Source organism: Martes martes (genome assembly GCF_963455335.1).
Source record: "Martes martes genome assembly, chromosome: 9".
Classification (NCBI taxonomy): domain Eukaryota; kingdom Metazoa; phylum Chordata; class Mammalia; order Carnivora; family Mustelidae; genus Martes; species Martes martes.
Genome location: NC_137896.1, coordinates 121,400,841 through 121,424,258, shown reverse-complemented (window position 1 = coordinate 121,424,258; position 23,418 = coordinate 121,400,841). Strand labels below are relative to the sequence as shown.

The following is a 23,418-nucleotide window of genomic DNA, read 5'->3' as shown; positions in this document are numbered from 1 at the left end:
TCTGTGGGCTTCGGCCCAACGTCCAGCTCCCAGGAACCAGTAGGTGGGCCTTCCATCCAGGAGCTCTTGTTTCTGGCTGTAGCCGCGGCGGCACGGCTGCTGGAACGGTCTGGTAAATGGAAGAATTAATCCTGGGAAGTAATTGGCACCCCAGGGAGCCGTTGGAGGAGTCAGCCCGCGTGTTGTCGTCCCGGCGTCAGCGCGCCAGTGGCCTTGGGAAGCCGCGTTAATGAGAGTAAAGGGCTCACCCAGGCAACCAGGATGGTGTGGTGCTTTGTTTTGTTCTGTTTTTAATTTCCATCCCTTTAATCTGTTGTTTAAAATAGCCCCTCGGAACCTGGCAAACGTATTTCTTCCCTGGCAAGTTTGTGCTTTTCCCATCCTTTCTTCCATCGGATCTTCTTCTGTGCACATGTTCATTAAGGAGCAGAAATTCACGAGGCATCCAGAGGACTGATTCCAGCCTCTACGGGGCTGCCTGTCTGGAAGCCACACGCCCAGGACGCTCCCGCCGCAGAGAGACCCGTCTGAGCGGGGATTAGTCCTGGGCTGAACCGGGTCTGGGGTGGGGGGGGGAGGCGCTGCCCCCTCTGCCCAGCTCTTGTTCCCTCTCCAGATGGCACGTGCACTCAGGGGCGGCCCTCGCTCAGGGTCTGGCTATTTGGGGATTTGCTGAGTCTCCTGCTTTCGGGAGTTGACCTTTTCCACAAAGCACGTGCCGTCCACAGAGCTTGCCGGGCATTTGAAGAAGACAATCCCCCGAGAGCCAGCATCCAGCCTCTGCCCTTCCCACATTCACTCTCTACGATGGAGGCTGCGGGAGACCATCCCCCAGGGACAGTCCCCTGCCTGGGACCTCAGGGAGTCAGCCTGTGCGCTGCTCAGCCCCGGGGAGCTGACCTGGAAGATAGGCTCAGAATAGGCTGCCTTACACCTGGGACACCCGAGGCAGGGAAATCAGGCCTCGCTAACACGTAGCTCATGCTTGGCTGGAACCAGGCTCTCGGTGACCTCAGAAAAGCCACTTTCAACTCGCTGAAGCTCTGTGTCTCCATCTATAAAATTAAGATTGTGTTAGTCATGGCAGTGTAACTGCTAAACAAGGAATCCCAAAGTGCAGCGGCTCAGTCCAGTAGAAGCTTGTTTCTTTTCCAAATCACAGGTTAAGGGGGGAAGGGGAGAAGGGGAGGTGGTCAGTGGGTCTGTCTGTGACCCTGACAAGAACCAAAGCTCCTCCCTTGGTGTGTCCCTGGCCCCTGGGCCTTGTTGTCTCCTGCAGGGGACAGAGAAAGAGACGCTGAAGAAGGTGTAGATCTGGAGGAACTCACGTGGCTTGCACACCCTATTTGCACACTCTGGCAAGACCTAGTTACACAGCCCCAGCTAGAACCAAGCAGGACTGGGGAGTGTCATCTCACCGTGGTCCCCAAGAAAGAGGGGGACACAGACACGGGGAGCCCCAGAGAGAGACCACCTCTCCCAGAGAGACCACAGTGAAACATCCCTCCCTAGTCTACCCTGAGCGCTGAACGTCTAATGCAAATGATCCCGCAGCACGGTGCCTGGCCCCGTAGACCCGTAGTGTTATTTTTCTCCTCTTTCCTCTACTGGTTATTCCCTGGAGGTTTATGCAAATAGCAGACCAAGGCAAGAAATTAAATATATGTCCCTCACCTCCGATGCTACTGATTTCCTGGTTTCCTCACAGTGTGGCATTTCATTAGCCCTTCCAGATGGGGAAAGAGCAGACAGATTAAAAGTCAGATAGTGCCTAGGAGCCTGCTTCATCGGTTTCGGGGACGACTGGAGCTTCAAAGCTATTTGGTATTTCCACTGCCGAAAGGCCTCCTCAGGAGCAGTTGTGTTTTAATAAATGGCTGCCTGAGTAATTTTCCTCCAAGGAATTGCGTCGTAGATGTGTCTGCTCCTGGGGGAGCGCGGGCTGTTCCCTTCCGAGTGCTCCCGGTGCTGGTGCATTATGAATACGATGCTCTGCTCGGGCCTGGAGGAGCCTATCAAGTCTCCCTACCCCTCCACCCGCCCGGCAGACTCACAGGGCTCCGGGGCAGCAGGCTGGTGGGGGGGGGGGGTGGGAGCCGGGCTGGGTCATGTCGGGGGCTTCATCCTCAATCCAGGATCGCTCCATCTGTGGTGGGGAGGGGACAGCAGAGGCCCACGCTGACGCGGGGTGGTGGGAGTCACACATTCATTCATTCGTTCATTGTTGACTGAGCACTCACGTGAGGCCAGGCACTGTCTGAGCCGAGATACAACGGTGACCAGAACTGGTGGTCAGAGAGCAGTGACTAAGAGCCACGCTGCCTGGGGTGGGAATCCGGATTCTTCCACCCCCGAGTCGGATGACTTTGGGCAGGTTGTTTGACGCATCTGTGCCTCCGATTCCTCGTTCGGAAAACAGAGAGAGCCATCATCACAGTGGAGTGTTGTGTGGATTAAATGCGTCGAAACGTATAAAGCCCTGTCTTTGCAGAACTTGTATTTCAGTGTGAGGGGGACAGAGAAATCTAAGTAAACTGTGTCATCTGAGGGAAGGATTAAGAGCCATCAAAAAAGGAAACAAGGGAAGAGCTGGTCACTTTGAAATAAGATGATCGGAGAAAGTCACTGAGAAGCTAAGGTGTGAGAAGAGACCTGGAGGAGATGAGAGCACTAGCCTTGAGCATACTGGGGAAGGGTGGGGCAGGCAGAGGGAGCAGCAGGTACAAAGGTCCTGAGGTAGGAGGGAGGCCTAAGTTGCTGGACAAGCTGCAAGGAGGACCGTATGCTAGGGCTGTGTTGTTGAAGGAGAGACGGAGTGAGAGAGGGAAGCGGGCCTGAGGGCCTCGCGGACCTTGTAAGGGTTTGGCTTTTTCTCAGGGTGACATGGGAGCCACGACAAGGATTTGGTTGAAGAGGGAGATGGTCTGACTTGCATTTTATCGGGGTCACACGGGCTGCTGCGTGGAGAATACGCTAAACAAGGGCAAGGAAGTTCAGAGACTCCAACAGAACCCAGGTGAGAGATAATGGAGGTTCATACCAGGGGGGCCCGGAGGGAGGTGGAGAGAGATGGAGAGAACAGCCGTCAGTCAGGGCAGCTGCGCCTCTAAGAAGCATCAGGAGTTTGAGGTGAAGGTCTGCACGGCTGCAACTGTCAAGGAGTCCAGGGTCAGAAGGGAAGTGGAAAGAGCCCGGCCTTAAAGCCAGAGATAAGAGCAAGCACCTAATCTGGGGGCCTCAGTTTCCCCCCTCCTTAAAATGGAGGCCGTGCTAGGACTCCCATAGCTTAAGGGACTTGCGAGTGACAGGCGTGCTGGAGGTGCTCCATAAATGCTCCTTGCTTCTCCTCCCTACTGCCCCCTTGCAGCTCGGTGGGGAAGGCTCAGCACAACAGAGAGGAGTCCGCAGGTCAGGAGGCCAAGGCAAGCGAAAGCTCAGGTGTGGGGAGTGAGGTGGGCACCCCCTCGAGCCCGTGCAAGCGAAGGGCGTGTTGGCATCTCTGTCTCTCTGACTTCATGATGCCTTCACCAGGCACTTCGCATAGGGCCCCGGGGGCTGTGGAGTGGGCACGCCCTACCTGCTTCTCCTGGGGACAGTCATTTCCTGGGCAGCCAGGGAAGGGGCCCCAGGCCAGTCCTCTTCTCTGGCATGGGTAATACTGAGCTTCTTTCATTCTGGTCCCGGAAGTCGGCCCCGATGGTGCCAGGCTGGCTTTTGACGCCAGAGTCCCCCAGGCCCAGGCAGAGACTCCCTTCCTACCCCTATCCCCCCCACCCCCGTATCCAAGCCCAGACCTCTGTAGCATCCTTTGTTGAACTCCAGACACTGGGGTGTCAGCCCTGCCCTGGGTGCCTGCTGCAGGCTGGTCACTTGTAAATGGGCTGCTTGTCCCTGCAGCCTGGACTGGGCTGAGCTAAGAACAGATGGGCGTCTCACTCCCTCTCCTGGGGCTGCTGCAGCTGAGACCTGGCCTGTAGACAGCTGTCCGGCACCCATTCAGTGGCCCTGACTTTGTCATCCCCAGTTGTCCTCAGGCTGCCCACTCCCTTGTCCTCAGTAGACCCTGGGCCTGAGCTCTGTGCAGCCAGCATCTACACGAATGTGACTGTGGGCCAAGGATATGACTGATGGATGTAAGTAGGGTTTCTGCCCAGACAACCAGTGGGGAGGCGCCCATCCTGTGTGTTTTCAGAGTTTAGTGTGTGATCGGGTACATGGGAATCTGCAGAGCAAGGGCTAGTAGGCAGCATGGCCAAAGGATGAAGTAGCAGAGAAACCTGGCATCATCAGGAAGGCTTCCTGGAGGAAGCGAATACTGAACCAGAGAAGAATTGAATCATCCGTAGCAAGATGTTAAATTAGATGGTTCCTGTTGTCTTAGAGACTCAAACAAGGTTCAAGACTGAGTGTGAAACGTGCCCTGTATCACCACATTAAAAACAGGAACTGGATAGCCCCAGGCCCCCTCCATCCCTCCCCTAACCCCTATATTAGGAAGGTCTTGAGAATGCAGGAGAGAACACCCCTGAGTGGAGTTGTGCTAGGAAGGGTGCTGAGGCTTTTACCTTCCTCCTGGGGAGATGCCCTCCATGCACCCCCAGCCCCCGCCCTCCAACATCAACTCAAGACAATCCTCCTGGTGCTTCCCTGAGCCTGGAGCACTGGGGAGGGTATGACCTGGGTTCCCTCAAGCTGGGAGCACTGAGGCTGTGCCTGACTCTGCAGGACCAGAGTTGATCTTGACCATAGTTGGTCAAGGTGATGTCATGGTCACACTTCCAGAGTGTACACTGCAACAGGGAGCCAGTCTGGAGCTGTCTTGGAAGACCCCCACCCCAGAGGATAACCCGCCAGGGTACCGCTCATTGGCGCTCTGCAGGAAGGACCCTCACAGGGCGCAGAGGCCACGAGGGGGCCCATAGGCAAAAGAGTCACCTCTAAAGGTGGATGGTGCTCCCGTCACACCTTGCCCTTGTCCGCTTGGCCTTTCTCCTGGCCACTCGGGGAAGCCGGGAGCCAGTTCGTGAATAGGAAGGAGGCGTCTGAGACCTGGAGTGCGTCACACACCCCTGCCCACTACCGGATCCTGAGCCTGGGTGAGCGAGGGGAGGTTCTGTGGATTGGACACGAGGTCGGAGATCCAGGAAAGCTTGGATTCAGCTGTGGAGAGAGGCAAGGATGGGATTGCTTTCAGAGTTGCCTTTGCCAGTGACTAGCTGTGTGGCCGCTAGGTCACTGAAACCTGTCAGCTACTTAAACGTCCCCTGCCTTGCCTTGGTTCCACCATCACAGGTTTCTCGTGAGGACTGGAAGAGCTGGTGTGCAGACAACCCCGTGCGGTACCAGGCACACAGGAAATGCTCAGAACCGACAGCCCTCGGTAGTAGACGTCCTAACGTCAGCAGTAATAATAATGGAAGTCGTACCCAAAAGTGTCCCCCCCCACCCCCGCCGAACAAAGCTGTTTGAGTCCAACAGAGTAGATTTAAAGGAAAGAAGTGGGAGAAAAAGAAATCTGTTTGCTGTTGATATCCCACTGAGTTCAGCCTGTTTAACAAACCTGCTACACAGCTATCATTTCGTGGGATCTAGAATGAGAAGAGAGGCGTGCTGGGTGCCAGGGGAAGCCTGGGTCAGCTATGCCTGCTGTCCGGGTCCACTGGGAGGGCTTCTGGGAAGAGGGGTCACAGAGTAGAGGTGGAGATACTCCACAGGAGAAGAGATCGGTCTGAACGTGCTGGTGTGTGGTCACATCATTCTTGCTCACACGCCTGCCCTCGGGACTGTTGGGCTCAGTAAATGTCGGAGGGCCCCTGCAATATGCCCGGCCCGGCAACGAGAGGAGGAGGAGGCAGGCTCTGCCTCAGCATGGACCCTGGGGAAGGGCAGCCTGGCACAGGGCCCCAGATGCCCAGCAGGGAGTGTGCCCCAGGAGCAAATAGCACACGTTAAAGTTTAAGCCCCTGAGATCTGGGGCCATCATCCTAGCATGACCCACCTATCCAGGCCGATGCGACCACAGTTTGTTTTGAAGTGGCCTGAATAGATAACTGACCCTGAAAGCATCTTCTCTGAGCCATGTGACCCCTCTTTGCCCAGGGGATGGCAGGTCTGGATTCTAGTCTGTCCCTGCCCTAATGCTCTGTGCCTCCATTCCACTATCGTCAAGGGCGCTGGCCGACCCCAGAGCTTCTGTGAGAGTTTAGTAAAGTGGGGATGGGGCAGTCTTCAGGGACCTGGGAGCTAGGAGACAGCCAGCAGGCATTCTATATTCATCGGCTTCCCGGCTTTGGGCCCTGGGGATCACAGTGAAGGGCAAAAGCAGGGTCAGATGCAGGACGAACCCAAGCCAGTTCTGGGGGAGACCCCAGAGGCAACATGGTGGTCCTTGCTGCTGGCATGCAGGGGGCCAGTGGTCCCACACTGCCCAACAGCGGTGGAGGTGGCAGCCAGGAAGCCAAGCGTCCCTGCTTGGCTAATCTAAAAATAAACAGAAAGGCAACAAAAATCTATGTTTCAATTACTGCACACAAGCTGTTCAAACAGCCAGCTCTGCACTGGAGATGTGAACTTGTCAACAGAGGCTACCTCGTTTGCATGCTTGGATGGTGATAGAACACACAACCTCACAACAGGCTGCCCTCTGGTCTGGGTGGGTTTGTTTTGTTTTGTTTTTAATTAAATTAAATTAAAACCACGGACATAGAATAAAGACGGTTGAAAATCGGAAGCAAGTATGTCGAGATAGGGTAGCAGCTCCCAAAACGAGGGCCCAAGAGGCTCTGAGGTCTTGAGACAAGCCTGGCCCTGGGTAGAGAGGTCAGCAGGAGCGCGGCCAAGACGAGGGCTCGGCGGTCAGAACCAGGGGACACAAACCTCTCCCGAGAGGCCCCCGACACTCCTCCCCTCCCCTGCTGATCCCTGGAGGCACCCCCGGGGAGCAGCACCGGCCTTTGGGTGCCCCTCTCTGTCGAGGAGGGGTGTGTTCGAGCCCGCGGCTGGGGTGAGCAGAGCAGGCCGGAGGCTGGCCGGCAGGGCTGGCGTTTCCATCCTGGGCCACGGCTGCATTTATTTCCTCCCCCACGTGCCCGCCCTCACGCTGTCGTAGCTCCAGTGCTGTCTGCTCTCAGGAATGAATGGAGCCCCGGGAAGTTGAGCTATCCCGACCGACCCTGCCTGCGGCAGCCTCGACAGGCCGCCCCCTCCCCTGAGCCCCGGCGGGTTCCGTGCGTTCGTGCCGCTCTGTTTTCCGACCGCGCGCACCCCACCACTGTGAGCAACCCCGCTTTCCCTGCCGGCAGGAGCCGGGCCCCGTCCACACCAGCCTTCGGGATCCTGCACGGAGCCAGGCACGAGGGGGACAGAGGTGGTCAATATATCGGATGTGGTTCGAGGAGGAGCGGGCAGAGTAGCGTATTAACCCGAGAGCCTGGCTAGGGGTTTGCTCGGGAGGGAAGAGGAGGCACAGCATCCTGACTCCTAGAAGCAGGGACGGTCGGCTACTTGGTGGCTTCCCAGGAAGGTAATCCAGACAAGCAGAAGGCCCCCGGGCCCCCCCTGGGGTGGAGACGAGGAAGCGATGTGCTGGCCCGAGAAGGTTCCACAGGTCCCACCTGCCGATGAGGCGGTCGGTTCTGCACATGTTCTGGACAGGGATGTGGATGTCCCCGGCCCTCGGAGCCATCCCGCAGCAGCCGTCAGACGCTACTTACTCGGGGAAGTAAAAGCGTGGTGGAGTCTCTCCCAAGGAAGATAATATCCTGTCACGGGCAGTGTGATCTGCCGGCCATGTGACGGCCGTTCCCTAATGTTTCCAAATAGACTTTTGAATAGACTCTTGTCTAGAAGAAAGCAAATTGCAAGAGCAGTTTTGGCAGCCAAATAGAGAGCGTGCATCAGTCTCTCTTCCTGGCAACTCTTGTTGCTGGGTCTGGCTCCAGGCACCGAGTGGGATTTATTCATCAGCTCGGGTCACTGGTGAACACCATTTGCTGTGAGGAGAGATCTCGTCAAATTAGTCAATTCTGCAAGATTCGGGATAATCGGGCGTGCCTGAGAGGCGGCCTGCGAGACAGCAGAAGGCCCGCTTGGAGAAGGGAGGTGATGGCAAAGTCTAGCTCCCGGGGCTATAGTCGTGTGTTTGCAGGGCTGTGGGAAAGCGGGCTCCAGATTTCAGGGATTCCGCTCTCCGCGGAGCCCCCAAGAATAAGGAGTCAGAGGAACAAAGATGGCTCCTGGTAATGATAATCGTGGCTCATCCCCCTGTAAATGATCAAACTGGGCCCGCCGTAGCAGCCTCATCGATCCCGATGTTTACGAGCCCCTAATTTATACACGCCTCCCTTCTTCCCCCCATTTATGCTGATATTATGTTGCCAACTGTCAGTTCCAATATCTTTTTTATTTTTCATTATCACCATTATAATGATTTACACCAGTAGCAATAGCACAAATGCCTAGTCAATTAGTCCCATGAGAAAAGTCTCTGAATCATGTGCGTCTCTTCGAAAAAAAAATCACTACATCAAAACCCACAGCCAGATTTCTCAAAGCAAAGGTGCACATGGGAAGGGAGGGAAATGAGCGGCTTGTTCTTTTAATATTGTTCATCTAAAACGGGCGCTGGATACCACCTTCCTGAGGCAGAGAGATTGCTTTTTGCGTGAGCAATTGTGCCCAGAAAAGGAATAGGTGGCATTTTTCCTGAAACCTATCATCAGAAAAGCATTTTGAAACATTTGTCTTTTTAGGTCATGTATTAAGCCCTGTAATTATGGAATATGGCTTTTCCCCAAAATACCTCTGCCCCCCAGCGCCTTCCGAGGACCATGGTGCAGTGGTGAGCGTTGCTGGGTGTCAGGAGGCCTGGGCCCTAGGGCCGACTCCGGTCCAGCTAAGAGGTGGATCTTGGGCTGGCACATCTGGGGCTGTAACCTGTAGCTGAGTCCCCCTGAGGATCCTATAAAAAAGGCAGATTCCTCCTCAGTAGTGCTGGGACAGTGCCCGCGTTTCTGCACCCCAACAAGCGCCTGGAGTGACGCTGCAGACCACAGTCCCCACTGTGGGTTAGGGGGCACAAACCACTCCCCCTGCCCTGGTCTCCTCTTCTTCTGCCTCACTCATGAAATGCGAGTGTCAAGTGTATCCCAGCCTGCACAGCCGGGCTGTGGTGAGAAGCACATGGTGTGGTAGCTTGCCAAGAACCCAGCATAGGGAAAGAACGGTGAGCCTATAAGGCCATACAGTTTTTGCTGTGACTGCTGCTGGACCTTTCATGCCGGGACCCCTCCCTCGCCTCCCCTGAGGCCCGTCCACCCACTGGTCTGGGGTCTGTTGGGTTGTGTCTCCCCCAAAGCTTCGGATGGGCCAAGACCTGGGAAATAAAGCAGATGCCTAGTCTTCCCTTAAAGATAAGGATGACCCCCTAAAGCCCTCTGTTAGAGAGCTGGACACCACCTGGGGGGAGGAAGCAGAGGTCGCATCCCTGGCTCCTTCTCCTCTGCAGTGCCTGGTAGAGGCTGCCTGTGGCTCCAGACCTTGGAGCTTAGCAGGTCTTGGCGCAACCTGCCAGCAACTAAAACAGAGGGCTGGAATGAGCCACTTTGGTCTGGCACTTGGGCTGGATTCTCTCCACACTTGCCCTGCTGAGAGAGTGACTGATGGTAGGGGGAGTGGGGGGAGGGGGCGAGCAGGTTCACACGAGGACCCTCATGGCTGGGCGAGGTAAGGTAGAAGGGAAAGGTCCTTCCAGAGCAGAGGGGAAGTGTGACTGTTTCCAGCCACCGGGGTTTGGTATTTGAAGAGAAAAAAACTAATTATAAAATCATACCTCGGGTCCTTACAGAGGACCAGGCAGAGGCTGCTGTTAGCCTGTGAATGTTCCAGAGCTCCCTTAGTTTCTGAGCGGATCCAAAGGATTCGAAGCAGGCCTCGGGCCCAGGCTGGCACCTCAGTGTACACCCAGTAGCCACACAGTTCATGTCCCCCTCGAGGTTCTCGCCAACTGCACGCCCCAAGCAAAACCTCTCCCTCAGGGCCCGCGCCAGAACTGGGGTGAGCTGGGTGAGGTCAGTGTGAGGAGGCCTCACTTTGGGGGCTGAGCGAGTGTGCCGTGGAGCCTGACGCGGTCCTTGCATTCTTCACTCCCAGGCACCTATATGGCCTCACCTAGTCTCCACCCCACGGTGTGTTCTGAGCTGGAAAGAACTTGCCACTTGGATCCAGGGGCCAACCCTGTGCCCAGACAACCCCAGGGAGGATACCGGGGGAGTCCCGCCTTGAGGGAGCACAGCCTTGCAGGAGCAGCAGTCCCATGGGAGGAAGAGAAGGCCAGGCCATCACTGGGTCCTAGGCCTGCGTCTGAGCTCCGGGAAGAGAGGGCTGGGTGGACGCTGCTTCCTGCAGCCTCAGCCAGAGACAAGTCTCCTGAGTTAGTGGGGTTTCGACTGGGCTGGGCGTCAGTGGGAGCTGAAGCAACCCCAGGAAGCAGGGAGGCCTGTCCGAGGGGCACCCCAGCTCCTGCCAGCATCCACGCCAAGTCACAGCCGGGCCGGCTTCTCCAGCGCCTGGAGCCCCTCTTTGTGTTGCATTTGCCAACGGTCTTTCGGCTGCTCTTTATTATTTTGCTTCAGAAGAAAGGCTAAAAGATGCAGAGAGGGAAAAGAAAATAAGAAAGATGGGCACAGCCTGTTCCAACCGACTTGGCAGCACGTCTCCTCCAAATGAGGCAATCATACATTTTCCAATCGGGCTGGACAGGCCGTGGCTCATTCCTCAGCTCCCTGTCTGGAGGCAGTGCGGGCTCCCCTACCTTCTGCGGATTAATCACGCCTTCAGGGCCCTCACAGCCAGCGGCCGCGCCTGCATGTGCCTTCATGACATGAGCAAGAGGGGTCATTAGCCACCTGGGCTCCTGGCCGCAGCACGTGCACACGGGCCCGGCAATGTGTGTGGCGACGACCGGCCTCCCGAGCACATCACAGGTGTCCCTGGGTGCGGAGCCTCACCGTCCTGATGTGTGCTCTGGTGTGCACAGTGGCCCCGTGCCCCAGACTGGCTGGAAAGCACTGGTGACTGTGGCGCACGCACCTCTGGATTAGTTACTCGTGAATTATTCACGGGGAGGAGAACCTCCAGGGCAGGGCTGCTGATCTGGGACCCAGCAAGTGTCGGGGAGACTGACGGAGACACAGCGGAGGCACTGGGACTGAGCCTGGGGGTCCTCGGGCTATCCCAGGCTACACCCAGGCTATCCTCAGGCCCCGGATGGCCCAGGCCTTCTGTAAACCTAGACCCAAGTCTGTCACAGCCCCCTGAGGCGCTGGGGAAAGGCAATCTGACGATGCAGGCCCTGAGGTTCCTAATACAAGATCCCCCAGGTCACAGGTATTCAGCCGAGGATAACCTTTGTCCCACCCAAGTCTGTTCTCTCCCAGGGGCTCTGGAAGGCAGAGCACCCTGCAGGGTCCCACGCACCCAGCATGGGGTTCTGGGGGAGTCCATGGCTATGTGTTTCAGACACCAGACCCCACACAGCTTCATGGCTGGCAGTCTCCTTCGTCCTCATCCTGGAAAACTGGTTCCTGTTGGCCTACCTTTTTCCACCCTGTAGCTTTCGGGTCCCATCATTGCCCAGTGACAGGGCTCTTCGGCCCGTGCAGGGGCTCACGGGAGTCACGCTGGATTCTCATGGTCCAGGGGGCAGTAGGGCTGTCCCACCCTACTCTCCAGATAAACAACCTGAGGCAACCCTGAGTTTTTGGAACAAGTAAGGGGTAGTACTGAGGTTCACACTCAGCCCTCTTGACCGCCGACTCGGCTCTCTTTCCACTCCTGGGGACCCAGGTCTTAGTCCTAGAGTGGTCACCGAGAGGTCTGGGCTTGCAGAGCAGACAGGACCGTCCCAGAACCCAGACACCAGCAGCCAGGGGGTTGTGGCCTCACCAAGCAGGGCAGGGAGTGTGGCCCCCTTTGCAGAGATGCTCTGAAACCCAGCAACTCAGTGAGCAGACTGAGTGATGGCCAGAGAGGTGGCCCAGTACTGGGGCCTGGTCGGGTTTCAGAATCCTACTGGAGGGCGCCTGGGTGGCGCAGTGGGTTAAAGACTCTGCCTTCGGCTCAGGTCATGATCCCAGGGTCCTGGGATCGAGCCCCACATCGGGCTCTCTGCTCAGCGGGGAGCCTGCTTCCTCCTCTTTCTCTGCCTGCTTCTCTGTGATCTCTGTCTGTCAAATAAATAAATAAAATCTTTAAAAACAAACAAACAAAAAAAAAAAAGAATCCTACTGGAGCAGGAGCAGAAAAGGGTCCAGCTCTGTGGGGTTCCCAGAACCTGAACTGGGCCTTAATCCAGGCATAGGGTGGAGCCCCAATTTCTGGCAGGGAAGGATGCATAGGGTAGGCTCCATAGCCCCAGACTATTTCTCATAGGATTTCAAAGTCCCGACGAAAAAGATGTTCATTGCACATTACCCTTTCTATCATTCTAGAGGTAATCTTAAGCATGTTTTAGAAAATGTAAAAACAAAATAAACACCACCTAAAACTTTGGATCAAATTCTTAGACAGTTTCTTCTAAGCAGAAGATGGCTCCTTTTCAGAGGGTGTGCAAAACCGGAAAAAAGGAAGTTGTGGCTCGGAGTAGAAGCCGGGCATGGTTCAGATCTGGGCATCAGCAGCGCAGAAAAGGGTGTGATGGGGAGCTCAGGGATCTAGAGACTGGGTGGTGGGAGGATGGTTCGGGACAGGAGCTAGAAGTATACCCAACACTCAGAGGAATGGCTCTGCTCAGACTCCCCTCCGTGTCTCGGTGGAGGGCCCTGTGCCAGGCTCCTCCAGCTCACCGGCAGCCTGCCGGGAGAAGGTGCTCACCTCGACAAGGGAGCACATCTGTGTCTCTTGTCTGTAATTGCTTGACCTGTCTTGTCTGAGGCGCCCTGTCCACGGTTGGGGGGGGCCTGCCCACCCCGATGGGCACGTCCTGCTGCCTCCCCCCACCACCACCACCCCGGACACACGTGTGGACACACGTGTGGACACACAGGACCTTTTTGACACACTGGCTCTGTGCCCGGCGGGAAATACTAAAGTTGCCCCCGCTGGAGTTGGCGCGCTGCCGACTCACCCAAGGTACACTGTGCAGCCCATCTCTTGCATTCCATCCGAAAGGGGAAATTAAATTGAGGAATGACGTCTAACCCACATCTGGCAGGCAAGGAGTTGACCTTTGTCTTGAATATACTTCATGAGGCTCAAATCAGACCGTGTGACCTCGAGCTGCCTGAGTTCCCCCCAGCCCCTCTCTAGTATGGTACGGAGCCTGGAAAACACGTGCAGTGGGAGGGCCAGTGGGGGGTGCAGGCTGCTGGGACTGTGGGGGCCGTGAAGCACATTGCTCTATAGCAGGCAGTCCCAGAGGTAGCGGGCTCTGTGGCCATCGGAGGCATCCTTGACACGAAGGAGGCCCCGTTGACCTGCTCCCAAGCATGTTCTATGGGCACATCTCAAGTCTGTCCTCCTTATCTCCACCCACACCAGCTGGAAGGAGATGATTTCCTTGACAGTATGTGAAGTTGGGTTGTTTGTGGGAATGTAAGTGCTGACTTAGGGTATCAGTCGGGCTGGGCTAGGCTTCAGTAACAAGTAACCTTGCAATCTCAGCACCTTCACACGATGAAGATTTATGTCCCCATAGTGCCAAGTCCAACGCTGGTGGGACAAGCCTCTTGTACCTCCAAGGTTGCCCTGGCAAGTGAAGGGGGCTGAGGTTAGTAGAAAGTGCTCTTAAAGAGCCAGGTCTGGGAACGTTCTCCATCTCCTCCCCACTCATTCTAGCTGCCTGAATTCCGATGTGTGATTCCCAACCTAACTGCAAGGGAGGCAGTGGGGAGGTCTTCCTGGGTGGTTGGAGAGAGGCCACGGTGTGGTGAATCTCATGGCATTGTCTCTGCCATACTTAGTACCCAACCCAGGGAAGCTGCCCTGGGGCACTGATCATTAGGAAGAGCCTTGCAGGTGAATCTTGGGAAACGGGAGCCTAAGCTGTGGTGTCCGGCCGACCCTGAACGCACAGAGATTCCATTCTCCATCGGAGCCATCCTTGGAGGCTCCAGGTGTGACCTACCAGGAAGATAGGGCATTTCCTTACCGTGGTATCTGCATGGAATTTCCAGTGTCTGAGCTTCTCCCTTCACACAAATGTGCTTGTCTCTTCTGCAAACACTCAGCAATTAAGAAGAAATATTTGTTTATTCATTCAGCAAATGTGTACCGAATGCCCTTCACCTGTGTTAGGTGCTAAGGTTACAAAGACAGTAAGCAGGGACTGTTCTCAAGGTAGCAAATATGCCACAATCATTAGTGCTGGGATAGTGGTGGGGGCCAGGGGCCCTCTTGCCTGATCTGGAGGAAGTGGATCAATGCAGCCTCCTAGAAGAGTTAGTGCCTGAGCTGATTCATAACAGACATGCAGGTCTTGGCCATGGAAAGAGTGGGAATCCATTCCTGGCAAAGGAGCCACATGGGCTTGAACCCCAAGCTGAGAGACAGCATAATGCCTTCAGAAACTAGTAAGGTGTTGGGAATGGCCAGGCATTGCCTCTGGGGTGGGAGGAGTGAATGAATGGTGATGCTGGAATCCTCAGGTGTCTCCTGGACCACACTGAGAAGTCTGGACCTTATCCTGAAGGATAGGATTTAAAGCAGGAGAGTAAAGTATGGTGATCAGACTTGGGCTTTAAAAAAAAAAAAAAAAAATCACAAGGTTGGGGGCACCTATGTGGTGCAGTTGGTTAAACATCTGACTCTTGGTTTCAGCTCAGGTTATGATCTCAGGGTTATGAGATCGAGCCTTGCATCAGGCTCCACACTCAGCACGGAGTCGGCTTAAGACTCTCTCTCCGTCTCCCTCTGCCTCTCCTCCCGCCCCTTCTGGTGCACGCTCTTTCTCTCTTTCTCAAATAAATAAATCTTTAAAAAATAAAAAAGTCACAAGAACAGTTGGATAGCCAATGGGTAAAAAGGGCACGACTGGAGCAGAGAGATGTGGAAATAATCTACGTGGGACACAAAAGTCGGGGCGGTGGATATGCAGAGGGAGGGAGGCAGACTTGAGAAGCAGCTGTGGCGACAGAGCGGAAGGCCCCACTGTTGAATATGTGGTTGGAGATGGGGACACGGGCTTGCAGAGCTGACAGGACTTCCTGTCTGCAGGACGGAATTCCCGAGAACGAGGGGGCAAAAGAACAATGAGTTAATTCTGGGACATCCAGTGTTGAGGCACCTGGGGCGGGGGGCAGCCAGTATTTCAGACAGTGGGACATTGGGTGTGCTGTGCAGGAGGGACAGGCAGCCAGCAATGTAGCCTTGAGAGCCACCAGGGAAAGCGGTGACGGCTGATGAGACTGTCTGAGGAGAGTGAGTAGGGCAGGGAAAGTAGAGGAGGAAATAATGGAACTCCAAGGATAAGCCCAGAAAGAGTTGCTTGCCAAGGGGAACCCAGCGAGGAGAGAGCGTGAGAAACCACAGAGAAGAGGTTTCGAGAAAGAGAGGGAGAGATCAACCATGCCCAAGGTGAGAGAAGACAAGGCGAGAGTGACCCGTGGGATTTTACGAGCAGATCATGCGTGACCTCGGTGAGACAGACTCCCAAGGAGAGGCAGAGTGGAAGCCGGGTCAGAGCAGGCTGCGGCCTGGGCGGAACGGAGAATGGTGACAAGAGCTATTTAAGCAACTCTCTCCAGAGAAATCTGTGAGGGGGTGGTCAAAGGGGGATTCTTTTTTATCTTCTATTATGTAATATTGAGTAGATGAAAAAAAAATGTCATGGCGTTGTGTAAGCTCTGAAGCATAATGATAAAATAAACAAGAAGCACCCCGTCCACCTTAAGAGGTCACGGTCAGCTCTGCTTGGACGTGCTCCTTGTGCCTGGCAGAGGGAGCTGTGCCGAGGGAGGGGACAGTGGCCCTGCAACCACACAAGGAGGACATAGGGAACAGGTCACAAGGGATAGGTCCAGGCGCTGGCTCTGTGGCGCTAGAAGCCGACAACTAGACCTGGTGTGCAAAGACCAGATTAGGATCAAGAGTGACAGAAATGTTTAAAAGAGGGGGCCTATCCACCCACTAGTCCATAATTCCAGAGCCCCCCGCCCCCGGCTCCCGCTGTGACAGAGCTGAATTTGCAGGATAGGAAAATGAGCCAGGAGCTACCCCAGACCTCCAGGCGCTCGAACCCCAGACAGGAAGTGATTGCAGAGTAAAACGAGTTAAAACAGAGCTGGAACAGTGGCCCGAGCTGAGGACGTGATATGCAGGACAGATGCCACCCCAACCTCTTGACCACTCTACCATTGACCAGGCTCTACCATTCCCTCTCCCCTCGGACTCAGGCTTGCTGTGGCCCCTCTGGCTGAGTTGGCCCCTCCTGTATCTTTACATCCTTCATGAGCAAGGTGACATTGGACCCAGGCTGGACAAGAAGCCGGGCAAGTCACCCGTAATGCAGAGCAAAGCCCAGTCCTTGTGATGCAGGAGGCCATCGGTGTCCTGGTGTGTCTGGATCTCCATGACAACACTGAGGGCCTTCCGTTTGGACACTCAGGAAGGTCTCACGGGAGATGTTTGGTTCGCAGGGAGCGTGGGGGTCTCGAGCCAGCGACTACATCATAGGGTTGTAAAGCACTTCTAACGCCCAGGGGCTCAACATCTTTCCAGGCTGCAGTCCTCCGTTGGGCGACAGTCTAAAGGCCAGATCCTGGCCTCCTTCTCCCTTCCTACGTCTCTGACCTCGGGGAAGTCGCTTATGCTCGACCTGCAACCTGGTCCATAAGGATGAGCCATGCCTGTCCAGCTCAGGGGCTACTCGAAGGATACAGCGAGGTTTACGGAAAGGGTCTCGTCCACTAGGAAAGACGTCTACAGCTGCGGCTGCTCTCCCAGTCATAGGGTTGAGGGGTCCCCAGGATCTTGCTTCCACGGTGAGAATGGTGGGACAGAATCCCAACCACAGTTAAAACGGACACACGCATCCTTCAGGGCAGTGTGGCCCTGTGGACAGAAAGCATCGCTCTTCAACTGAGACTTGGGTTCACATCTTATCTACTACACTTTGGTCACGTGATCCCAGACAAATCATTTATCCCTCCAACCCCACCCCCGTGCCGTGGGGCTAATGATCCATGCATTGCGGGCTTACCGTGAACATGAGATCAGCTATCGTTTGAAAGCCCTTCTTTGCACACAGAGAAGGTGCTTCCTAGATGCCGACGGGTGTGGCTGCCCACCTGGCATCCTAGCAGGGCTGCCATTGGTCTAAATCGCCCTCCTCTCCGCTCTGTGCCAGCAGGTCCGGCCTCTGTTTCCCTGTGAGCAGCAGCCACGGCCCAGCAAGATGTCCCGGCATCACAGCCGCTTCGAAAGAGATTACCGGGTGGGCTGGGACCGCCGCGAGTGGAGCGCCAACGGGACGCATGGGACCACCAGCATCTGCAATGCCACGGCCGGGGCCGGTGGCGGTACAGCCAGCAGCCTCAGTGCCCGGCCCGGCCTCCTGCCACTGCCTGTGGTGCCCTCCCGGCTGCCCACACCTGCCACAGCCCCGGCTCCCTGCACGACGGGCAGCGGCGAGGCCATTACCAGCCTCGTGGCCAGCTCTGCCTCCTCCGTCACCACCAAGGTAAGCCTGGTGGCCTCCCTGAGCAGGAGCTGGGCACGGGGGCCCTCTAACCCCGAAGGCCAGGGCCGGTCCATGGGCTCACAGCCTGGGCCCTGGCCGCCATGTCCTGCGGCCACTGTGTTCCCCAGGGTCTTGGCGTCCCAGGAGCTGGGCCGGCCGACCGTTGAACATTCACATGGTTTCACGTGCTGTAAAGTGTCTGTCTGCGACTAACCTGTAAGACAAACAGGTCTGAAGCCGCTCGCTGTTCTTTGCCACGTTAGTTCAGTGCGTGTAGGGATGGTGACCTCCAAGTTGGCCATAAAGATTCCCTAAATCGGCGACTTTAGACCACGCGAGTCCTCCTGGGGTGCCAGTGGCTTGGGTTTGCAAGAAGGTAGTGACCAGCAGTAAGTCATAAATGGTCCTAAATCTGCCACTTATTAACTACTCCGTTGAGATTTCTCCCAGCCATTGCGTCTTCCCAGTCTCAAACAACCGCGTGAATCGGTGTGGTTGTCCACCCCCTGACGGCTGGGGACACTGAGACACGCCAAGTCTGTGAGAGGTGGTCCGAGGCTGCGCCTTCGCTGGGGACCCAGGCCTCGGGCCCCAGCAGTCCGCTTTGGGGCACTTGCTCCCTTCCAAAGGCAGCTCCCGCCTTGGGGGCTGTGTTCCCAACAGAGAGACTGAAATGAAAATGACACCAAAGGCTCTTGCCTGGCTTCAGGCCAAGCTGGTCCCCCTCGCGCCGCTCGGAGCCCCTCAGGCAGCCAGAGACCCTCAGGGACGGGCCCATGCCAGGGGGCAGGAAGCCCCATTTATGACCGTCCTGTTTCCTTGGCCGGGGAGGGGCTCTGCAGGCCGCCCTTGCCTCCGCCAGCCGTTCCGGGCGGCCTCCAGGAGCCCCCTCCGAGCCGGCGTGTGTGCGGGCGTCTGCGTGCGGCCAGTGCTGGCTTCCCTGCTCTCGGAAAAGTTGCGGGAGAAGCGAAAGGCGGGGGAGGCCCGGCGTGGCCATTGTGCGGTGGCCGTGGTGTGGGAAAGCTGCGCTCCAGGTGTGCTGCGCCTTTGTCTCCGTGATTTTCAAAACTCCCTTTCAGCCCTGCTTCCCATTAATAACGGAGCGCTGCCGGCCCAGAGCCCAGCGGAGGCCGAGACAATGGAGCTAGTGGAGGCCAGCTCAGAGCACGCTGACAGTGCCTTATTGATTTTATTTTCCTGTTATGAAAACACCTCCCCACAGAGGTGGGGAGGGAAGGAATGTCGGACTGGGGCGGCGGGGACAGAGGGTTATTTGGGCACGACGCCCACAGACCGGCCGAACGCATTCCTCCCCTGGACGCCAGCCCTCAGGACTGGCCTGATGCGGTGACCTCTGCCTGGCCGAGCCAGCCGGCCGCCCCACCGGCCACATCTGGCAGCCGCTCAGGAAGGCCAGCTGTTGGCCATCTGGACAATGGCAGCTTCTGGAACTGATCGCCGAGGGGTCCAGGTCAGCAGACAGAGAAGCTGGACCGGGGAGCCCACTTGATGATTTTGGCCCTCTCTGGATGGGGGTCTTTTAAGGGATGCCGTGGGTCTGCATGCGGGACAGGGGCTTGACCCTCCAGGCCCGGGTGCTGGGAGGCACTTGGCAGTGAGGCCCCTTCACACAGGGCTGCCCTGTCCACACAGCCCCTGCTTTGCTCCCAAGCAGCTTGATAGTCAGCAACCCTCACTGGCAGGGCCCCAAACCACAGCACATGGGGGGCAAGGAGCCCAGCCTCCGATAGAAAACAGCATCTGGGGAGGACTGCCCTGGGGGGTTGGAAGGGGAGAGGGGCGAGAGTTCATGCCTGTGGGACAACCAGCTCCTTGGCACGTGTCTGCTCTGGAACCATCTCCAGCCCAGCTCCAGACCTGCAGGAGCTGGTCCAACCAAACAAAGGTGCCTGCTTCCGTCCTGGGTTTTTTAAGGTGCTCAGGAGAACGGGGTGTGCAGGGGAGAGGGAGGACAACAGCCAGCCGCGGCTTCTGTCCAGGATACTGCCATTGAATTTGGGCCATGGTGCCTCTCTGCCCTCTGGCCAAGCAGCAGCCCCCGCGAGACGCCTGTCGCCCAGCCTATTTGTCTAACCCCGTGCCCGCACCACATCGTTGACAGGCACGCCCAAACCAACATATCTGTGGTTTCCCTGGTCAACAGGCTGCGTCTTTACCGAGGAGCCAAGACCTCGCTCTGGCCCTCGGGGAACACACAGGTCAGGATATGACAGGTCTGTGGCCTGGACGGTGTGACCAAATGACCCGAGAATGTTTCTCTCGTTGAGGTTACTGGCAGAGGCAGCTTAGTGTTTTGGATGAAGAAGACTGTGGCACCAGCCTGCCCGCGTTTGACTTCTGCCCTATCTCTTGCTCACTGAGCAGCCCTGGACAAGTAACATAACCTCTCTGGGCCTTGCTTCTGTAAAATAGGGATGGGTAGTAGCACCTGCCTACCAGAGTTGTTGTGAGCCTTGTGTGAGTTCAAACATATTTATGGTACTCAGAATAGAGCTGGTCCTGGCACGTGGCTGTTGTCACCCCCACGACTATTGTCACTATCACCCAGGAGAAGCCTAGGGCACATTCTCTCCCCTGTAGAGAAGAGGGATTATTTCCAACCTCACCAAGAGAAAAAGGTAAGTCTTCCGATGAGAAGCAGGAGCCGGGCCCCAGGCAGGTGGAGAAAGCAAATTTTGTTTCTGAGTGGTTAGAGCTCACATTGATCTGTGACACGGAGGCCCTGACATGGCCATGGTAACATCGTGGCAGCATGAGGAGCTGGAGGGGGGGCACCCACACCCCAAACTGACCTTAAGTCAGCATTGCCTAGTGAGCTTGATGATGGGCTTTTAAAGGCTTTTCAGCCACGAACCCCTTCCTCCAAGGAAAGTGCAGTGTGTACACAGGTCCGAGACCCCACTCTGGTGGAGGGGGGCTGAGGAAAGGGACTGCATGGGAGCCAGGAGCAGAGCCACGTGTTCCTGCTACCCTGGAGTATGGCAATGGGGGCTTGAGCATACTGGCCTGCCTTCCTCAGTGAAGGGTCAGGTGCCACATATGGGCCATTCACACCAGAGGACTCGGGCACAGGTCCCCAAGATGACTCTCAGGGACGAGTGTTAGTGCTGTCAGGCCTAAGCGACCCCCTGGGCTGGGCATGGAGCAGGGTGTCACATCTCTCTGGGGGCTGGGGGTGACTGCTGACATCTTATACCGCCACTACCCATGCGGAGATGGCCTGCCCCTCTCCTGCCCCGAGTCCCATGGGCCTGGTCCCCCACTCACTCTCAGTACTCGGGCAGCTTCCACCACGCTGTGGGGGATGGTCCCAGGTTCCCGGGGTAGGGAAGGCTGGCTAGGCTCCCTGCGGCTGGTGAGTGAGGTGATGACAATTTTTTCTGTCACTGCTGCCTTAGGCCTGAGTTGATTTTTATGTTTCTTCCTTTTCCTGTGGCCTGAGGATTTCTTGCTGGTCTTTGATGAAAGGCCAGTTGGACAAGCACAGATTCCGGGGCCACTGAGGCAGGGGGAGGGTGTGACCAGATGCAACACACACTCACACGCACACACATGCACACTCACACACAAGTCCCCCGAGCCTGAGGGAAACAGAGACCGTGCCCTCCGGCCTCTCTGTTTTGCCAGCCAGGAGAGTGAGGCCAGAGGAAAGAATGCTTGCGGAGGGCCAGTGGGGAGTGAGGAGAGGACCGCCCGGGCTGGCTCCTCTCCTCCCCACAGGCCGCCTGGCTCAGTGCGTTCTCCATGGTAACCGTTAGTGCAGCCCCGTGACGATAACTTTTCCAGCCCTTCAACCACCTACCTGACAGCAGACACGAGTCTGCAAGAAAATGGGCGAATTGCCCTCTTGGGTGAGGTGGGGAAGTGCAGCCCCAAAGGTTCCGCCGACTCTACAGGGCAGAGCCAGTGAGCGCTCCAGGCTGTCGCCTCAGATGGAACCGGGTTTGAATCCCACCTCTGCCTCCTCGCAACTGACTATGTCTCTGAGTCTCACTGTCTATAAAGTGGGAATAAGAATAGTATCTTCCTCATGAGGAGGTTGTGCAGCTTGGATAAATCAGGATGTGTGGGAAAGCTTAGAGCGGCACCTGCTATCCATCAAGCACTCCATAAAAGTCGATTTTAAAAGCTTCATCAGAGATCGGGTTAGACCAAGTGTCCAGACACGTGGGGTGAAACCAGCCCCCTGGAGGCTGGTGCTGGTGGGGGCCCTCCGTGGACCATCTCCTCCCCTGACTGGAGAGGCCTGAGGACACCGAGAGCTGGGACAGCCCTGCGCCCGGCCCGGCATGGCTACTCTGGGCTGCAGACCGTCCAGCCCCCCGAGGAGGGTGGCCCCGAGGAGCAGAAATGAGGCTCCGAGGCCAGGCCTGTTTGCGGGGTGGAGGGGAAGCCCGGCTGCCCCGCGGTTCCTGCTGCGTGAAATTTAAATTATTCTCGGCAAACCTGCCTGACAGATGAAACAGAAAAGGGACGGCTTCATAAAATGCAATTTTGTTCTTGAAAGAATGGACTTTGCAGAATCCTGGCTGATGTCTGTGAAATGTGTCGGGGGCTTTTTTCCTTGTGGTCAGGAGCACTCATGCTGAAACATTCCCGTCGTTCCTCGGAGCTAAGCCCTTGAAAATAAATCTGGGCTGGGGAGAGAGAGACTTAGCCGGTGTCGGGGGCCAGAGGAAAACCGAAAGGGTGTGTGAAATCTGTAGGCTCCATTCTCGGAGCACCCAACAACCCAGACTTTTTTTTTTTTTTTTTTTACTTTTATGAGCATTTGGGGCTTTCAGGATGGATATTTGTCATTAGAGAGACAGCACTGGCCACAGTGTCTTTCCCCATCCACTCTACGTTGTGTGGAGAGCTGCCCCTCCTAGGGGAGAGGAGCTGGGATTTCCGTGGGGAATCGTGTGAAGGACCCCGAGGCCCCGCCCGGCGGGCCCCTCCCCCTCGTGTGGTTCCACGAATCCGTGAATGGATAAGGGATGCTTTGCACAGTTACGGAATGAGAAGCAGACCTCCCTTTCCTCTTGCATTCACACTGAAAATCAAAGGCTGCTGAGTGGGCTCGGTTGGGAGAATCACTCAAGTCCCTTTTGTGGTGCATTTCCAGACTGTGCGTGATTTTATCCAGAAGACTGTTCTTGCTCCGTGAATGAGAATGTGTGATTTCCCTTGTGATAAATGATCAGGCACTGATGGTGCACTGTGAGATAGCTTTTGTGCGTGTTCGTGCCGAGCTAATGGGTTTTGCCTGAACGTGGAGTTGCAGCCACGGTTTGGATTCTGTCTTCATTGACTTAAAACCCATCTGTCAGTCACGAAACGTGTACCATTGAAAAATGCCATGACTTCCAAAGCACCCGTTTCCGAACCTGCCGTGTGGGGAGGGCAGACCTGAAGGGCTTAAGCTTCAGATCTGTGACCAAGGGGGCAAAAGAGAGGAGAAGACTCTGTCTTCGTCCGCATTTGTAAGGGGTGAGCCACAGGCTGGGTTCCAGAAGAAAGCTTCCAGGAGAGCCCATTGACTAGAGCTAGATGTGTAGGTAAGTTAGCTTTTGCTCCAGAAAAATCGTCCGAAAAAGTAGTGGCTTACTCCTTCACAGTTCTGTTGAACCGGCCGCCCGTTCTGGTCCAGGCTGGCTCCCTCATCTGTCTGTGGTCAACTGCTCGTCGGCTGAGGTCGGCTGATCTAGAACGGCCTCGCTCCCACATCTCTGCTTTGCAGA

General features: G+C 56.2%; 1 protein-coding gene across 1 annotated transcript in view; it reads left to right on the top strand.

Moving 5' to 3' along the window:
• Positions 1-17,374: 17,374 nt before the first annotated feature.
• The window catches only part of KLHL29 (kelch like family member 29), a 140,029-nt gene continuing 133,985 nt past the window's right edge, over positions 17,375-23,418 (top strand). Inside the window, exon 1 of the mRNA XM_080812942.1 lies at positions 17,375-17,674. Coding sequence (XP_080669068.1) covers positions 17,390-17,674 — 285 coding nt within the window. The 5' untranslated portion in view covers positions 17,375-17,389. The remainder of the gene's footprint in view (positions 17,675-23,418) is intronic.